This window comes from Monodelphis domestica, chromosome 2, assembly GCF_027887165.1.
Source record: "Monodelphis domestica isolate mMonDom1 chromosome 2, mMonDom1.pri, whole genome shotgun sequence".
Taxonomy (NCBI): Eukaryota; Metazoa; Chordata; class Mammalia; order Didelphimorphia; family Didelphidae; genus Monodelphis; species Monodelphis domestica.
Window position 1 is genome coordinate 478,001,856 of NC_077228.1, and position 19,304 is coordinate 478,021,159.

General features: G+C 39.2%; 2 protein-coding genes across 9 annotated transcripts in view; one reads left to right on the forward strand and one right to left on the reverse strand.

Annotated features, from left to right (window-relative positions):
* GPSM2 (G protein signaling modulator 2) overlaps window positions 1-3,398 on the forward strand; it is a 60,319-nt gene extending 56,921 nt beyond the window's left edge. For all 4 annotated transcript variants that reach the window (XM_007485071.3, XM_007485070.3, XM_001381891.5 and 1 more), the window contains 2 exons: window positions 989-1,206; window positions 2,636-3,398. In XM_007485071.3, the coding sequence (XP_007485133.1) occupies window positions 989-1,206; window positions 2,636-2,875 (458 nt within the window). In that variant the 3' untranslated portion in view covers window positions 2,876-3,398. The remainder of the gene's footprint in view (window positions 1-988; window positions 1,207-2,635) is intronic.
* A 5,316-nt stretch (window positions 3,399-8,714) lies between these two features.
* The window catches only part of CLCC1 (chloride channel CLIC like 1), a 29,295-nt gene continuing 18,705 nt past the window's right edge, over window positions 8,715-19,304 (reverse strand). For 4 of the 5 annotated variants that reach the window (XM_007485077.3, XM_056819164.1, XM_007485078.3 and 1 more), the window contains exons 8-11: window positions 17,473-17,570; window positions 17,032-17,178; window positions 14,080-14,421; window positions 8,715-12,793 (exon numbers count right to left, since the gene is read on the reverse strand). In XM_007485077.3, the coding sequence (XP_007485139.1) occupies window positions 12,494-12,793; window positions 14,080-14,421; window positions 17,032-17,178; window positions 17,473-17,570 (887 nt within the window). In that variant the 3' untranslated portion in view covers window positions 8,715-12,493. The remainder of the gene's footprint in view (window positions 12,794-14,079; window positions 14,422-17,031; window positions 17,179-17,472; window positions 17,571-19,304) is intronic. The other variant, XM_056819165.1, reaches the window with a different exon arrangement.

Below are 19,304 nucleotides of genomic sequence, written 5' to 3' on the forward strand. Positions count from 1 at the left end.
AAAGATGGGATTAGGCCCATTTCTCGGAGGAGAGGAGGGATGGTGAAAGAGAGAAGGCGGCACCGTGAGGCTTATGCTTTGCTCTTTTTTCTCTGCTGCCAGCAAAGAGTCTTGGGACTAGAGTGGACAGAACAGGAGTGCCCGGTAGTTCTGCCCAGCGTAACTAGAAAGAGCGCCTTGCTGCCCTAGAAGGGCAGATCCAACATGTGGATTCAGAAACAGCTTCCTGTGACCAAGAGGAGGGACTGAACCCATCTGGAAACGTCGCGGGCTTTTTAGTTAGCAGAGAGAGCTCGACACGTCCCACAGTGCAGATTCCAGCCCAGTTCTATGGCGCAGCCCAGAGCTGCCTTTTAACCTCGGGCCTCCTCACACTCCCAGACGGCCTTTAAAACCCAGAGAAATGATTGGTCCCAGGCCAAACAACAAGCACTAAAGAAGCTTCTATCCCATGCAGATGCTGGAGACGGAAACAAAGGGAGACAGCACTGCCTTCAGGGGAGATACGGCAAACATTCAGGCATGTCCGTGGCAGGTGGGGGGGGGGGGGTTCACAGCTGGGTCATTAGAAAGGCTTCCTGGAGAAGATGGTGCTGCCGCTGAATCTGGAAAAAAAGCCCAAGAGATCCTCTGAGGAGTGACAAGGGAGAGTATTCCCGGCCTGAAAGAGGGACAGCCAGGGCAGAGGGGTAGAGATGGGCTTGGTCTTTGAGGACACAGAGGGCAGTGGAAGGGCTTTTGTTGCCAATGAGAATGCTATCTGAGCTCAGGCCATCTTTCTCTTGCAGGGGCTCTAGTGGTATCTTGTCCCCACAATTCAGGTTCTGAGAAATCAGTGCTGTGGCCAACCATCATGTCTGTCTGAGCGGGCTTTGGGCCGTTCTGAAGCCAAAGGGAGGATGGGGTTTGGCTGCAGCGACGTCCTGGGAGGGATCTGTGACTCCTGTACTCACGATGGTTTGTGCTCGTGTTTCCCTCTCCTTCCTAGCTCTCTCTGCTTCTGTCGTCTCCCCACACACGGATGAATTTCTGGACCTGCTCGCTAGCTCCCAGAGCCGGCGTTTAGATGACCAACGGGCCAGTTTCAGCAATCTGCCGGGCCTCCGTCTAACTCAGAACAATAATCAGGCAGTACTTGGACACCTGATTGCCGTCGACAACAAAGAGCCAGATGAGGATTTCTTTGACATCCTTGTAAAATGCCAGGTCTGTCCTGAGTTTTTCATTATCTGTAGCCCTTGTTTGACAAGCTCGGCCCTCTCTCTCTTTCTCTGCTTTACCTACCTTTCCAGGTGAGTGATGCAACTGAATACTCATTACTAAGAAGTGAGGTACAGAAGAGTCATAGATTCAGAGCCAGAAGGAACCATAAAGGTCCAGCCTCCCTCTCATTTTACAGAGGGGAGCCGACGTCCCCAAAGCTATGCAGCTTAAGTGGCCCTCTGATTTGCCTCCTTCAGAGAAGGGCTAACAAGGACCTGTCCAGGCCCCCCACACCGCCTGCAGTGACAGCAGATGTAACCACTGGAAATACGCACGTGGCAATGAACATCTTTGAGCCAAGAAACACCCCGAGTTTTTGTCACCGACTTCGTGCCTCAGCCCCATGCAGATGGTTTTAAAGGAAATAGAAAATTATGAAGTCATCTTAATGTGCATATTGATATGAATTTCATACTATTTTCAGTATTCCAAGTTAGTGCTTAAACTGCTTTAAAAATACTGGAGAAACTCAAAGCCCCTTCAGATTTGCTCCTGGAGTCATTCCCAGGTGAATTCCAGGCTGCTCACAAGCCTGCCTGCTCCTTCAGATCCCTGCCGTTGTTCCCCAGCCTTTGGGGCACAACTTCAGCTATCTGACCTCTAAAAAAACCTTTGTTTTGTTTTGTTTTGATTCCATCTTGTTCCTGGAACTAAATTGTAGCTGTTTGTCTAAAGTGCTTGTTTCATTTTTTTAATGAGTAAAAAAACCCTTTTATTTTTAAAATCGCAGAGGTAAGAGAATTAAGGTTGTCTCCTAAGCAAGATTATGTGGTTTATCTTACCTCTCCAAATCAACATACACATAAAAGGATTCTTGGGGGTATCAACAGACTTGCAAAAAACAGGAGTAATAGAATGCTGATACGTAGATTTCACAAAAGAAGCCTTAAAATGCCTTCTCTGTATTTATACTATTTGAAACCTTTGTAGCTCCATAGACCTTGCCACTGGCCTCCAGGCCACAAAGACATGACAGGTCTATAGAGTCCATAAAGCTGGAGGAACTCCCGAACCTTCCATTTGAAAGATAAAAAATGGCAGCCCAATCTCAAGTCTGAGAAGTTGGTGACACCAGATTGTGCTCAGCTTCATCCTGACTGTAGTCGTTGGGATTCATCACCCTTAACTAGCATTTAACTATTAACTTGAATGTTCAAAAGTACCGAATTGATCAAGTTGTTTCTCCATGCATAACTTCCTTTTCTCTGTCTCCTTAGTCAAAATTTAAAAAAAAGGAAAACCGGAATTCAACTTCAGATATGGTTGCTAGTGAATCTTTTTTAATAGACTAGAGGGGGAAAAAGCCCCAGACTCCATCTGCTGTACTTTTCCCTTCCTCGGTAACAATTTCATGTGCTTTTCCTATCTGTAGGGGTCCAGATTAGATGATCAAAGATGTGCTCCACCACCTGCTGCTACCAAGGGACCAACAGTACCAGATGAGGACTTTTTTAGCCTTATTTTACGGTCTCAGGCAAAAAGGATGGATGAACAGAGAGTTCTTTTACAGAGAGACCAGAACAGAGACACCAAATTTGGATTAAAAGACCTTTTGCAAAGCAGTGCCTTGCTGGAATTTGGAAATTCAGAAGGAAAACCAGGAAACCACTAATGAATACTATACATTATTTTGTAGACCCTGCAGGGAAAATAAATTTACCTTTGGACCTTTAAGGGAGAATTTGTAGCACTGTATGTAGTACAAATGATTTCACAGTTTTGTTTTTTTTAAGAATTGTGTAAATATTTTAATGGTACAATGATGAATAACTAACATTCCTCAAATATGTTTGAACATAGTGGTTTAGTATATTTGTAAGATGTAGTGTCCGCATGTGGTCATTAAGTTTTGTATTTTTTGGACAATTTGCTGGAATTTACCTTCTCACTAGTTTTGATGCTAATGATTGGCAATGGTACTTTTTTTATACTTGACTTTGTAGTGGGGGGGTGCTCCTTTTAAAATAATGTATGCTTGATCAGTGTAAAAAGATTGTTTTTAAGAAACATTGTCTTGTACAGGTCTTTAATTTTTTTTCTTCCTCTAAAGAAACGTGCCCCATTTTCTTTACTTTGTCTTAAAGCCAGAGCTGGTACAAAGGCAACTCTGGAGGAATAAACTTTCCTCATAGCAAGTTTTGGAGAATTTTTTCCCTATTTGTGACAAGTCTGTATTGCAGCTCACCTTTGCTGACAAAATCCTTGTATTCACTGTGCTTGGGTCTGGGAAGGGCTATATCACATAGAAGCAAAGTTGGGAACTAGAATCAGTGGGTTTTCAGTGCAATATGATGGCTTTTACACAGAAAACTTAAAATTCTTATTGAATGGTAGAATGAATCCTAAAATAGACAAGTGGCTCTCTGGATAATAATAATGAAGACAGACATATGAAAGAAGCATCTGAGAGTGTATAATATAGTTTTAAGGTTCACAAAGTATCTCATTTTCCCTCTTCCATTTTACCTATGAAGAAATTCAAACTTTGGTATGGATTCTAATTCATTATATCGTGTCACCTGAGGTTTAAAACTGTCTGTGCTTCCAGAATTGAGTGTTTGCTTCATGTGTGAGCTCTTTCTGTCCCTCATCCACTACTACACTGAGATGTGGTCACAAAGGCGGCATATGGAGGGCAGGCTGATACGTTTATTTGCTGATCTAGATACGCGCCCCCCCCCCCCTTTTCCAGCTCCACACACTGCATCCAGCCTCAGTTTTCAGTTTGTGGAGTGAAGACGGAGCAGTACTGGTCCATGACGGCTTGTTGTCCTGCTCAGTCATCACCAGATCCCAAAGGCCTGAGGATTTCGACCAACTTGTTCTTTTCCTATCACCCTTTTTTTGGTGAGGCACCCTCTATGGAAGTAAAAATCCTTTCTTTCTGCTAACTTTTCCCCTATGTCTCCACAGTTCTCCCTATCCTTCAACAACTGCTCCATTAACAGATATCCTTCCATTTAAGAACTCATCCCCTGTTCTCCAGAAAACATATCCCGCGTTAACTACCCTCTCCAATGAGGACTCCTCATGCTCCACTGGGCCAGCAGTCGTCATCCTCGAGCGCCAAGGACCACTTCTACATCGCCATTCTCTCCCCTCCAAGTCTTCATCTACAATCATTGTTCAAATCCTTGTTGCTATAATATGCCAAAAATTTGCATTACCTTCTACATCCTTTCTCAAAAGGTCATTATGTGTGGGACAAGGAGGGTCTCTAACAGTGGATCCCCCCCCCAGCCTACCCCCAGAACTAAAACAAAAAACAAACCAAAAAAGAAAACCACCACACCAGAAACAAAGGATATAAAAATGGCAGCTTTATTGTTTTTGATGGAAAGGGACACTCCTCAGGCTAAGGAGCTCAAGGCATCAGACTTAAGCCCCCAACTTATAGAATCCACAATAACAAACTCTCCCTCATCTCCCTCCTCCCATCCTTTTGTTCAGGCTCTGACTTCTAAACTGAAAGTTTAAAGAACAGGCATTTAGGTCAAAGGTGTTAAAATGTACACATATACAATAGGACAAGTTACAGGGTTGCATCTTCTGCCCTGACTCACCCAGGGCCTCTGGTGCTCAAAGTGAGCAGACAAAAGGAGGGAGGAGTTTGTAATGTCTGTTTAGAGAAAGGGGGTGGATTTTCTTCTTCATGAGTCCGTTTAAGGGGAAATTCTAACGGATAACAGCACACTAATTACTAGCCAGGTTCTTACTGGGATGCAGGCTTAAAGGAAAACTTAAGAGACACAGGTTTTTCTAAGGGGAGATCCTAACTCTTGCTGGTGTCCTGAAAATATTGGGGGGGAGGGTTACCAGTCAAATGTTGACCTGAGAATTACACATTTAATCTCATCCCACACAAGTACCAGGTTTCACAGTCTATAACTCATTCACAAGACCTTCAAATCTGACCTCAGGCATTTACTAGCTTTGTGACCCTGGGCAAGTCACTGTAAGGGGGAAAAGGGGTGATCTAATTTTTACATCACTTAACTCATTGCCTAGCCCTTACTGCTCTTCTACCTTGGGACCAATACAATACCTTGGAAGGTAAGGGTTTAAAAAAAATTGTGACTGATCTCTCGCTTCTCCAGACATCCTAGTTTTCTAGCTTATCGGCCTGATTTAGTCTCTCCATCTTTTTCCTCGCCTCAGCCACCTGCATCATCCAAAACTGTCACCTACACAAACAAGATCTGAAATTGGCCCTTCCTCATTTCCTATTTCTGTCCCCGGCCAGAGCTCCGGTGTCTCCAGCTCCATTCTAGCAGGCCGTCGTCCTGGATCTGGCCTTCACTGTTCTGGAGACTGCAGCACCTCATGTCTAAATGTTAAATTTCCATGTTCATGAACTCCCAGATCCCTTTATCCCGGCACAGAAGCGGATGCCTTCCGCCCTCCTGGCCTTCGTCTTTGGGCAGAACTTTCTACTCATCTTTTCCAGGCCAACATCACCCCGGCAATGGCTATGACTCTTCCCTTCCCAGCATCAACTCTCTGCAAACCAGCTCAACTCTGCACTATCTCTTTGTTCCCTTATTCTGTTTAGGCTTTGCTAATGCCGACCCTGGCTTCCTCCTCCCATCTGCCTCCTTCTGTTCATCTGCTGCTGAATCAGCTGTGCTGCATCAAGGCGAGCCTAACCCAAAGCAGCTGTAACACTTCCAACCTCCTATGACATTCTCCGGTGAAAACTTTGGGCTCCTTCTAGACAGGAGAGGGGTCCCCTTCACTCCCGGCTCCCTCATCTCAGGCTCCTCCTATACCTCCCATTATCTGCGCTGTGGTCTTGGATGGACCCTCTATGTGCACCTTTGATCCCATCCCCCCTCTTCATCCTCTCCCTGGCTACTGGTACCTAGAAACACACTTCTGCCTCTCTAGACCTTAAAGAACTCTCATTTGGTCCCTCCATCTCCAGGAGCTATCCTGGAGCTCCTCCTTTTCTTGGCTAAATTTCTTGAGGAAATGCCTTTGGTCTTCCCTTTTTCTTGTCTAGATGCTAAATCCTCTGCCAGTTGGCATCTGACCTCAGCACTAACAGAAGGCTGACGACACAGGTTACTTGCTCTTCTCTATGTAACTGGAGCCCGTCTTCTGGTTCTACTGCCCTGATGGCTCCTCCGTCCCTTGAAGGATCTTCATACCTGGCCTGGCCACACACTCAGGTGTTCCCCCAAGGCTCTGGCTGTCCTGGGCTCTCTTTTCCTTTGGTACTGTCTGACTGGGTGTTCTCATCCGCCCAAGGGTTCGATGTGGATGAATCCCAGAGGCATGTATTAGAGTCCTAGTCCTGCACCACCAAGGATGTCCCCGAGGCATCTCAAACTCAACACATGCCCAACAGAACTCAGTGCCTTTGCCCTCCTGGATCCTTCCTCCTTCCACACAATTATAGTCACAGGAATTCATCCTCTCATCCATCCAGGTCCCCAAACTCAGCAATTCTTCACTCGCCCCACAGATCCAATCCATCACCAAATCTTGAGATTTCTACCTTCAAAACATTTCCCATGTAGTTTATTTTCTCTCTACTCCCACAGCTAACAATCCTAATTTAAGTCTACCTGCCACATAGAGGCAGGCACTGTCCTAATCAGGAGGGTTAGAAAAAAAGGCAAAGAACTCCCTGCTTTTAAGGAGCTTCTCCATGGAGGAGAAAACATGTAAATAGCCATACAAACAAGCCATCTACAGGATAAATTGGGAGTAAAATCAGATTAAGGAAGACTAGGTAAGGCTTCTGGCAAAAGAGAAGGCTCTGATGCCAGAAGGTAAAGGTGAGGACGTGTTCCAGACACTGGAGAAAACAGTCTCATTCCTTGAGATTATGTTTTAGTCAAGGGAGAAAAAGATGATCATCACGAGGGGTCTTGGAGGAATCCAGTTAGAGGGCCTGGTTAGGGCTGTGTCATGTTGTTTAGATGATCTCCAAAGATCTGAATAGGTAGGGAAAGGATTGGGTGGGGAAGTAGCCTGGGGAAAATTACTTGTAGTTGAGTTACACAGTTTTATACATATGAAGGAGTCAATGGGAAAGACCATTTGACACTAGAATTTCACACTCTTGTCTAAACTGGTTAAAAAACACAGGGTGAGCAATCATGACCTTAGACCTAGCAAAAGTAAAAAAATAGACCAAAATTGAGAGAAAGTAAGAAAGCTAACATTCTAAAAGGTACTATACATGATGAGTTAATATCAATGCTAAACATATGCTAAAAACAATGCTAAACAAAACAATGTCATAAATTAATAACAAAGAAATGTCATACAAAATTGGTGGAATGCAGCCAAAACAGGAATTGGGAGCAAATATCTCTCTAAACACGTTGATTAATAAAAGAACAGATCAGCAAACTGGGCATAGAACTAATAAAAACTAGAAAACCAAAAAAATTTTTAAATTCCCAATCAAACACCAAAATAGATTCCTGAAAATCAACAAATTTTAAAAAACGAACTTTTTAAAAGTTACTGAACTAGTTAAAACTAGAAACTATTGTTACAGTTGGGGGGGTCAGGTAGAAAAATAAAATAGGTAATATGATTAAGAAAAATAAAGAAAAACCTCATATCAGAATAAAAAATTTTCACAAACACTTAAAAACAAGTATTAGGAGCTGTTTCTCCCAATTATATAAGCCAATAAAATTGACGAATTAAAAGAAACATGATTATTTACAAAATGTATTGCCCAAATGAACAAAATAGAAAATAGAATACTTAAATAATCCTAATAAAGAGAAGAAATTGAACAAACCATAAATGAACTCCCAGAGAAAAAGCCCTAGCACCAGAAAGATTTAAGTGTGAATTCTCCCAATATTTAAAGAACAATTAATTCCAATACTACATAAACAATTTGGAAAACATGGGTAAAAAAGGAAACCTTTAAAATTCCTGCTGTGACAAGTATGATCTTGTCTAAACCTAAAGCGGGAAGTCAAAACAGAGAAGAAAACTATAGACCAATTTCCCTAATGAATATTAATGTGTATTTTAAAGATTAGCAAGGAGGCTACAAGACTATATCATCACAAAGATTATGCACTTACTATGACCCAGCTGGATATACCAGGCAGACATGGCTGGTTCAGACGAAGAAAACTGAGCATAATCACCCAAATTAATAACAAATCCAACCAAAATTATATTGTTTTTAACAAATGCAGAAAATGCTTTTGACAAAATAAAATGTTCATTCCTTTATATATATCCCCAGGAATAAATGAAGCTTTCTTTAAAATGATTAGTGACTATCTAAAAAAGGCAAGAGCAAGCATTATATGTCATGAGGATAAGCTAGAAGCTTTTCCATAAGATCAAGAATGAAGTTAGGATGCCCATTATCACTACAATTATCGAATATTGTATTCAAAATGTTAACTATAGCATTAAGACAAAAAAAAGGTAATCAATTTAGAGAAAAGAAATAGAATCAAAACTTTTTGCAGAGGATATGATGGTTTATTTAGAAATTTCTAGAAGCATCAACTAAAAAAATAATTGAGACAACTTCAACAAAGCTGTAGGATATAAGATAACTCACCTAAATTATCTGCATTTATTTATATTACCCAACACAATCCAGGAGGAACTATGGAGATGGTGGCAAAGTTTCCCGAGTCCACATTTTTAAAGCTCAACAAAAGGCCACGAAATCAGCTGCCCCTTTTTTTTTCCTGAGGCACAGAGATATGTGACTTGCCTCGAGTCACACTGTTGCCAGTTCAAATCTTGTCATCTGCCATATTTCCTACTTTATGAAATTTCAAAGATAAAGTATAACTTAGAAAAAATAAACCAAAACTTTATATTTTAGTCTTGATATAAAAATAAACATTTATTTTGCACACATTTTGGTTCTTAAAAAATATTATAACCATTACAAATGATCCTCATTATTCTCAATTCCATATTTGCGTTTATCTACTCAAAAATTTATTTTTAAGCCTAAAACCAATACTTGTGACATTTTCATAGTCATGCAGAGTGGCCAGATATCCAAATTGTATGTTGCACATGCTGCCAGCTAAAGTTAAGTGAGTGGAACTTGGCCTTATTTTAGCTTTCATGATGTAAACAAGGCCCATTTCTCGATCTATTTGATAGCCACGTTTTTTTATGCTTTTCGTCGATGACCTGCCATTTTAAAAGGCTCCCAAACATTGTGCTTAAGTGCTGCCTTGTGTTGTGCTAAGTGCAAGAAGACTGTGAGGCGGCTTCCGAAGAGATCCACATGAGATAGGCCTTGTCTGAGCACCAGTGAGAGGTCCATGTGAATGAATGAACAACCTGGTACAACCAGAAAAAGGAAGAGGAAATTCTCGATCTATACGTGAGGTCGCTCTAGAAAGTCCTACAGTAAATGGCGTGACCACTGCCTCACAGGAACCTATTGCTGTATTTCTCCTAGAAGCAATGGTTCCGTAGTGGCTAATTCAGTGTTTGTAGGGGCTTTATAGGACATAACTACCGTGAATGACAAGAAACCAACTTCACTGAAGAGTATTTCATAAACCTTTAAGCCTACTAGCACAGGAATTTTTCTGAAAGCATAATTGCCACTATGTACCCTAACCATAAAGGAACCCTTAATGGAAATTAGTGACTAAGAAAAAGCAAGCCTCAATCCTCCCTGCCAACCAGATAGGAAAATGATATATTTATCTTGTTTTTTAACAAAAATCAATCTTGCATGTGTAAGATTTAAATTAATACCCAATAACTCTAAGTATTACATTTTATAAGATTTATTAATAATTACTGGAAGTAGAAGAAATAAAAGAACAAAAGTAAAAGCCTGAGTAAAGCCACAGAAGTAAAGTTTTCCTGCCTGGCTCCAACCCAACCTCCACAGTCAGGGTCTGGGAAGGTTTGAGGAAGAAGAGGGAGAGGGAGGAGCTACACAAAACTTATATCTTCCTTTAGTTAGTAAATATGTATACAAGTGGGATGCTGGGAAAGTGTGTCCTGGGGAGCAAAATTCTAATTACACACATGATTGTAAATGTTCAGCAGCAACAGTTAATTTGTCTTCTTGTTTGATCTCAGAGGATTTATTCTCCAATGATAACAAAATCTCTAAAGAAAAAAAATTTTTATAAGGCTTAGAAATACAGCACAATTCGCTAAAACCCTAGGAAGCTAAAGACTTAATTTTATGCAACAATGAAGACTGATTAAGGTGCTCGAGGATGACCAACTGCTCGTCTCAACTCTTTTCCATGTCTACAAATCTATACCAAAGTACATCTCAATATTTTTTGCATTAGGTGTCTTCCTGAAAAGTTGTAAAAATTTTAAAATTAAAATTTATTTACCAAATGATATCATACAAAAATTAAAGAATGTATTCTTATGTTTGTAACCAAGACATAATTAAATCAAACTCAGAAATGAAAATTTTCCCTGATCAAATATTTAAAAGAACCCAGAAATAAGAAAAATAGTGACAAAATCACTGTGGGAAAATAATTAAGGATTTGCAAATCAAAATATCATGCAAATACGCTTTAAAAATGGAGACTACATCTATGACTTCCTTGGCATAGAAAATTCTGAAAGGAAACTCACCTCTACTAACGAGGATCAAAACCTTCTCTATAATTATAATTTTAGCGAGATACCTAGAATACTGAGAAGTTAAGTGACTTACCAAAAGAACCATCAGTATGTGTTAAGAATTCAGGCTTGAGTCAGGTCTTCCTGGCTCTAAAATCAGCTCTCCATTCACTACTCCATGTTGCCTCACAGAGACAACTAAATGTATTTCAAATTTTCTAGCAAAGAGAATATTTAAAATTGGAAACTGCTACCCAAATATGCCTAAGCTAAAGAGGGCACCTGTTATAAAAAAAATAATAATACACCAAAGTTCTAAAGTATTTGTATCCTGATAAGTCAGTCTTAGTGTTCTATGATCTCTACTGGTCGAAAAAACAAAATTTCAGTAATTTAAATGCCGTTAATTAGTAATGTGAGGCAGTGTATGTCTACATGGAAATTTACTTGTACATTATCTATGAAAATGGAGTTGGCCAAGCAAATTAGAGATGAAACAGATAATCCCGTTTACCTGGGGTCACATTTCTAGATATCCAACGCAAAGGGTTTAGAGGAAATACAATAAAAATTGCACTTAAGACAGTCATTTTGCCAAAGTGTATGCCCTGTATTCGGAATTAATCTTTTAGGTCACAGTCAACTTGACTCTGCAGTAACTGCAATGACAGACAAGTCTGGTTATCTGGTTAGCCTGGTAATTTATACGCCCTCACAGAGTATCAGAAGCAGCAAGATGTGAAGTGCTGATCACAATCACAAAAAAGGAAGAAAAAAGAAACTAGAATATAACATAAATGTGTTTGTCTAGAAGCATTTGGTGCCAGGGTAAAGAGCTCTATGAAGCTCAATGGCTCAGAACAGGGATCTAATGGTGAAAAGTTTATATTCCAAACAACAATGGCTTATTGAAATACAGGCACAGGAGCTCAGGCCTCAGTTTTATAGTTTTATATTGAGTTTCATATACAAATTCCTGTGTGCCTGGTTACTTGAGGAAGTGTGAAAAGTGTTGCTGCAAAGAAGATGAAAATCAGTTTAGGTGCATCCAAGAGTAATCCTTGGTATGAAAAATTAAGGCCACTCCCTAATAAAGAACAAAAAGAGAGGTGTCCCACTTGAGAAATTAAACTCCTTAATTTCAAGCACTAGATCACTCTAGCAGCACTATCTGTGTAAAATGTATCATCAATTGTTCTTGCTCATTAAAGTCAGTATAGAGGGAGGGCAGCCATTTGGCAATACTGTTATCCATTAGTTTTGCTCACTGTATAATGCCTGAAAAATAGTAAAACTATTTCTGTGAAAATATTCTCCAATACCAACTTTTCACTAACTAATCCAAACTAGTGATGCTCAGTGAAACATCATTAGTTTTGATTAAGGGGCATTAACGTTCATTGTAAAATGTGAAGTGAGACCTTACTCCAAAATTAGTATTACTAAACTGTGAAAATGCCAGAATTATACTAAAGAGGAAAAGGAAATGAAATGTAGTCATCAAGTCCACATAGAACATACTTCTACAAACTTTACTTGTTACCTAAGCTAGAAGGTCATCTCCATCAATCCTGTTGGCACTTTTGTAGAAAATACCAGAACATAAACAGAGTACACAGGGTGCTTGATAAGAAAAATAGAAAAGCACGAGGCCTTGCGGTTATTCACATTTGTCCGTGGCCACCTCCTCCCAGCCAGGCTGGCTGTCTTCTTGGTTCTTTTCCCGTCTTCTATCTAAGACGGTGGATGAGCTGGGGATCCCAGCTTGTGAAATGCTGCTCCCAGCTTCAACTCGCAGTGGGATCTCCTCTGCTGGAAGTAGCTCACTGTCCTTACTCCCAGGGATCTGCTCAGAGGATGATTCTATATGGCTCATTTCACTGTTAGTTTCCTTCATTTTGCTGTTTTCTGAGATTATACCAGTCTCTTCTGGATTTTTATCCAAAATGGGTGATTTCTGCTGTGAAATATGGAAGCCACATTTAAATTTTTTATAATTAATTTAGTCTGTAGGATTAATAGTCACAGAACAGAATTCTCATTCTAAATATGCATACTTTTATGTGGAAAACAAGATTCTAAGAAGTATTGTTAAATTTAGCTTAGCCAAAATATCCTCAGTCTGCTGCACAGTGTAAATGACTTGCCTACTATTTATAAGATTAAGACCTAAAAGCTTCCAGACTTCTCCCCAATAAAGTAAATATTAAGTGAAATTAACTATGTTATTCAAATATTATGCAGATAGCTACCAATAACTGTAAGTCTTAAGTTATTAGCACATGAAGACGATAAAATTTCACGTCTGAAGGCAATTTTGAGAGATTATTTAGTTCAAAGGCTATCTCTTCTAGCAACAACTAAGTAACACTCCTATTTGAACCGTCTCCAGGGAAAGAGAGCCCACAGGCAATACCCCACCCTTGCCTATAAGTTCCAAAGGCCTCTCAGTTCTCACAAAAGTTGTGAAAGATCCATACCCTAAAACAATGAATGTTCTGGGGTCGCTGGGTGTTTCAGTGGATTGAGAGCGGAACCTAGAAATGGGAAGCCTTAGGTTCAAATCTGGTCTCAATCACTTTCTAGATGTATGCTCTTGGGCAGGTCACTTAAGCCCCGTTGCCTACCCTTACCCTAACATTCTTCTGCATTGAAACCAATACACAATATTGATTCTAAGATGAAAGGCAAGGGTTTAAAAAAAGAATAAATGTCCTCTCCAAATTGGGCACTTGAGGATTCATAAAAAAATTTAATCCTTTTTCCTTACAGTTAGAAGAGTAATATTTCAGTCAGACTATAACATAAAATTAGAAAGATTTTTTTTTTTGCATCCTTCACATGCCCCTTTCTCCAAATAATCTCCTTAGAATGCATATATAGTTCCTTGGGACTCCTGGAGCTATAACTAGTGCCTTTCTACTGTTTGCTTTCCAATAGAGCTTTTAGTTAAATTTATTTTAGGTTTTCCAATGAAATTTCACATACACTGTAGTCTCTAACACCAATCTTGCTACAATATTTGATTCTTGTAGAAAGTAAAATACTTAACATCAATATCAACCTTTGTTCTCTTTCTGGAAAACTGAACTGACTTTAAATTTAAGAGGAGAAAATTACTTTAATGCTGACTATATAAAGATATGCACGTTTCTTATACAAACAAATACTTTAATATAAAAGCTCTATTAGAACTATTCAGCCCTAGTATGAAGAAGCATCAAAATGAAACAGTTGCTGACTTACATAGGGGACCAGCTTGGGATGCTCTTCTGCTTTTGCATCTGGCATATCAAATGCCCGTAGGACTTCAGGACTCCTGTTGCCAGTCTGAAATCTCAAGTCAGCATCTCTCTCTCTCAAAAAATCTCCTCTACACTCATCTGCTTTGGAATAAGGGCCTCGATCACTCTGACAAATATGGCTCCGACAACAGAGACCTGTATCACCTGATCCAGCGTGACGCCTATAATCAATTTCCCCCTGTGATCTTCCTTTGCCCTGGTGCAGTGCTGGGTATGGTTCTCTCTCCGAGTCTCTTAAATGTCGCCACACACCGACTGATTTTCCTGTGCCATAGCAGAAACCCTAATAAGCAAAAATCAAAAGATAAATTACAACTATAAAACTTGTGCATCTAATATACATGTATGAGCACATGTTTCCTAAAGTATTTACTTTTAAGTATAGCACAGAACAAACTGGATTAAAGAGTTTTATTGAGGATGCCAGTAAAATCCACACTTTCAGTAACTGGATATGCAGATGTAGATAAACATCTTAAAGTGGCAATTTACTTATAAGAAGCAAATTCTTTGAGGGGAGGGAAAAATAGAACCAGGATATTGATTTAATTTATGAAATCACTTGATAGTAAATAGAATGTTTTAAATTAACTCAAATAATAATAATGATAGCTAATTTTATGTAGTGCTTCCTATGTGCCAGGCACTGTACTAAATGCTTTATAATTGTTATCTCATTTGATCCTCACTCAACCCTGGGAGGTAGAGGCTATTATTATCCCCATTTTACAGATAAGGAAACTGAGATAAAAAGGTTTAAGTATCTTGTCCAAGGTGAGACAGTCAGTAAGTGGCTAAAGTTAGATTTGAGCTAAGATCTTCCTGATTCTAGACCTAGAACTATGTCACCTAGCTTCTATTAATTGAATTGAAGATAAGTGACATAGTGAATAGAGTGCCAGAGTCAGGAAGACTCATCTTCCTGAATTAAAATCTGGTCTCAAACACTTCTTCGCTGTGTGACCCTGGGCAAGTCACTTACTCAGTTTTCTCATCTATAAAATAAGCTGGAGAAAGAAATAGCAAGCCACTCTACTGTATCTGCCAAGAAAATCCCAAATGGGGTCAAGAAGAAGGGCCTTAACTGAAAATATCTGAACATGGCTTCCATAAAGTATATGTTTAAAATATACATTTTAAGATAATTTAAAATTATATAGAGATATAATACCCAGCACCTCACATTCTGGGGCGTTTCCAAGGTTAGACTCGTTTGCATTTACACTTGCATATATTATCTCTTTTTGGCTCCTGTACTAGGATATCCTTTGAGAATGATATAGATACATGTATAAAACTAGTAACTAGATCTCTCCAGGAATTTGTAAAATGAACCCTGAGGTTCCTGAGAATACACATTCTATTTAGGGTTACCTGAAAGTCTCAGTGTAATGTTAACCTTTAATAGCTTAAATATCCCATTTAATTCTAAAATGCGGGGGGGGGGGGGCAGCAGCGTGAGAATGATCTTTGTTTCCAATGAATACTGTTTGAAAATGACCTAATAAAATAATATTTAAAAGGAAAATAAATAAATAAAATTCTAAAATGCTATGATTCTGATTCTTTTACATATAACAGAAATAAATATGAGAAGAAAAGTTTTGTTTCAGAAAGCTATGCATATCTGGACCAAGACCAGTATATAAAACAACGTTTTGCCCTTATTCCTTGATGAGGAAATGATTTTAATTTCCACCTAGATGTCCCACAGGCAAATCAAACTCAACATATCCAAAAACAGTGCTCATTCTCTACTCCAAAAATTCCAGATTTCTCTGGAGGGCAATACTATGTCCTAACTCCATGAGTTTATGGTCTCAGTGTCATCTCCAACTCATTGTTTCCCTCACCCATAGCTGACAAGTCTGGTAGTAATATCTCCCTCTCCCTCTTCCACTCCCTTTCCAGCCACACCCCAGAGTTCAATCCTTTCTAGTGTCTCATCTAGATCACTTCAACAGTCTTCTAATTGGTCTTCCAGCCTCCAACCTCTCCCCAGTCCTATCTATCCTGTGTGATAGATAGGATATATACCTGTGTGGAGACACAGGTGATAAAGGGATCTTCTTTAAAATAAGACTTTATCCCTCCCCTACTCAACAGACTCCCAGAGTTTCCTATTTCCTCAAGAATCAAACAAAACTATTAGGGATTAAAACACATTCACAAAGCTGGTTCCAACTTAACATCATTCTTATTACACAGCTCTCCCCAGCATCTACTCTACAGTCCAATCAAACTGGCTTTCTTACTATTCTTCATATAGAATATTGCATCCTCTCTCTCCACGTCTTTGTACTGGCTGTCCCTCTTGTCTGAAATACCCTCTCCTCTTAATCTCTATCTTCTGGAACCCCTAGTTTCCTTCAAGGCTAAGCTCAAGTCCTACCTTTTACATGAAGTCTTTCTTCAGCCCCAGCTGCAAGTGCCTTTCCCCCACCCCAAATTACCTTTAATCTATTTTGCATATACATATATATATACATATATATATATATTCACACACCAATACATGTTATCTCCTTAGCTAGACTGTAAACTCCTAAGAGCAGAAAACTATGACCGTTTTCTATTTCATATCTCTAGCACCCAGCTACACACAAGAACTTAAGAAACACTTGTCGATTGGCTGAATGAGTTCATCTGTATCAATTTAAGAAGTTCAAATGGTAAGCGTGCAAGAAAAAGTAGCCAGAACTCATTTCTAAAACTTCTAAAAGCAAACTTTAAAATTCCCTGCTTTTAAAACAATATACATAAGTGTAAATGCAAATGAGCCTAACCTATGTCACTTTGATTATCAAATTATATTTTAAGCAAAGAGAAGTAAAATTTTTTAGCGTTGATTTTTCTCTAAAAGTGTAAGTGGCAACAATGTCATAATACTAACCAATACACCCAGAGCCAAGATGATCAACACTGGAATGTGAAGTAATACTGGTATTTCCTTCATAAGGGCTCTCATAAATTCACCAGTTCCTTGTCCAATATGCTTCAATGGCTCGGTTACAAAGTTGGTAAAAGTAACTGCCAATGCCTACAACAACAAATGTTCATTAGCAACACTAATTACATCTTTTGCCAATGAAAAAGTAAACAGAGTGAGCCAAAGTCACTGTGTACCTATACTAAGATGGAGTGCCTTTTGTTGGCACTGCCACATGCAAACTAGCACCAATATGAAGATGATGTTGTTACTTGAAATTAGAGTGGCCTTTCGACTAGTCAAAGCTTCCCAGTGGAATGGCTTTAAAACACTAAGTTTATGGCAGCTACACAGGGACTCTTGACTCACTCTGAAAAAGTAATTTTTACAAAGTATTTTCTATACCTTTGTTGGTGGAACCAACCAAATGGGGTTAACTAATAGTAGCTCATAGTACTTTTGGCAAGGGTCATCCCGAAATGTCCATGAACTTCTAAGCCATTCTGTAAATTTAGGGGAAAGAAAAAGAGAAACTACATTTTAATAAAGAGATTTTGCTATTTTCAATTGTTCCACTTGATTTTTATTCTCCTCTCTTCCATTTTAATTCCTCTATATAATTTTTTAACAAGTTTCCCAATATTCTCAATTTTTAACTGTATACTTAGTGGGAACTAATATTTGAAGCTTCTTAACTTAAAATGATTCCAAAGACTTAAAGTTAACTCCCCAGTGCTAAGGTAAAATAATGTCAATCTACACACAATCAATAAGGCATGAGGGGGAAAAAACTCTTTCATGAGAAAGGAGATATAGTTCAAGAGGTATCAGTGATAATAATAAACCATAGGCTATGATGGATCAAGCCAGAATCCATGTAAAAGGCTGAATGGGAACAGGCAACAGAATTCACAGAATAATCCAAAGCCAGTGAATTCTGCACAGGAAGCACACACTATGGAAGGCATGGTTGGTATAAGGGAAAAAATGGCTGGTATTACACAACCTCTTTGCCCAAGTTTCTTCTTTTATGACAGTGGTATGCTAGCCATTACTCCTGCTTCAACAATGATATGGGCCTGAAAACAAGAAATTTGTCATCAAATTGGTTAGAAATTTTAAATAAAGATTAACTCATACTAAAATTTCTAAATAGTTCTTGTTTTAGATAACAGCCTTCTTAAAAGAAAGCAATTTTGCCTTCATTCTGTATAAAAGTAGAATTATATTTAAATTAACTTCCCGTGGCTATTTTCTAGAATGCTGGCTTTGCATACCTCTAATTTTAAAAATCTGCCTAATTTTTAACTAGCATTTTCAAAGTTCCCAAACTTAAACCATCCCTGTTTTTACTCAATCTTCCAACACAAAGTATATTTATAAGAATGTTTTTTTCACAGCTTGACCCTAATAAATAGTTTCATACTGGGACTTTCAATGTTATGAATACTTTAGTACTGCATCTGTACGACTTCCTCCCCACAAATGATGATCACAGAATCTTTCCTTACTTCCTCCTAACATCACAAAGGTACACTCAACTCAACTCCTCCCCAAACCCATGTTGAGGGCTCATTCAACATACTTAAGTCCTTCCTCTAGGGCTTTTTTTTAAATTGTCTAAGGAATACCTGTGGAGGTACACTCAGGAATTCTATCTGTTGTTTCTCATGCTCATTAGAACGACTGGCCCTAGGCGGCAGCGGGGTGGCTCAGTGGACCGAGAGCCAGGCCTAGAGATGGGAGGTCCTGGGTTCAAATCTGGCCTCAGCCACTTCCTAGCTATGTGACCCTGGGCAAGTCACTTAACCCCCATTGCCTAGCCCTTACCACTTCTGCCATGGAGCCCACCTCCCTTTCCCATCATTATGTCCATAACATCTTCTATGCCACTTTGTGCATGCCAATCACTACTGATAACATATTGCACCCTGTTTACACTACTATGAACCTTTCCCTTGCCATCTTTCTTGCTTAAAACTCTAATTCTTTTGAGCACACATTCAATGATTTTCAGCCAATGCACATTACCAGGAGAATTCTGATGTTAAAGCTTGTGTGGCACAATAGTTTGCTATCACTGAAATTATTCCAACAGGGTACAATCTTCCCTTCTTACTCAATTCTGGATGAGGATATATTAATGGATAAACTCAATGGATCGCCCATGTAGCTGTTGAGTCTGAGTAATACATAGTTTTAGTTAACTTGATATTTTCAACCTGGATAGTTAGAAT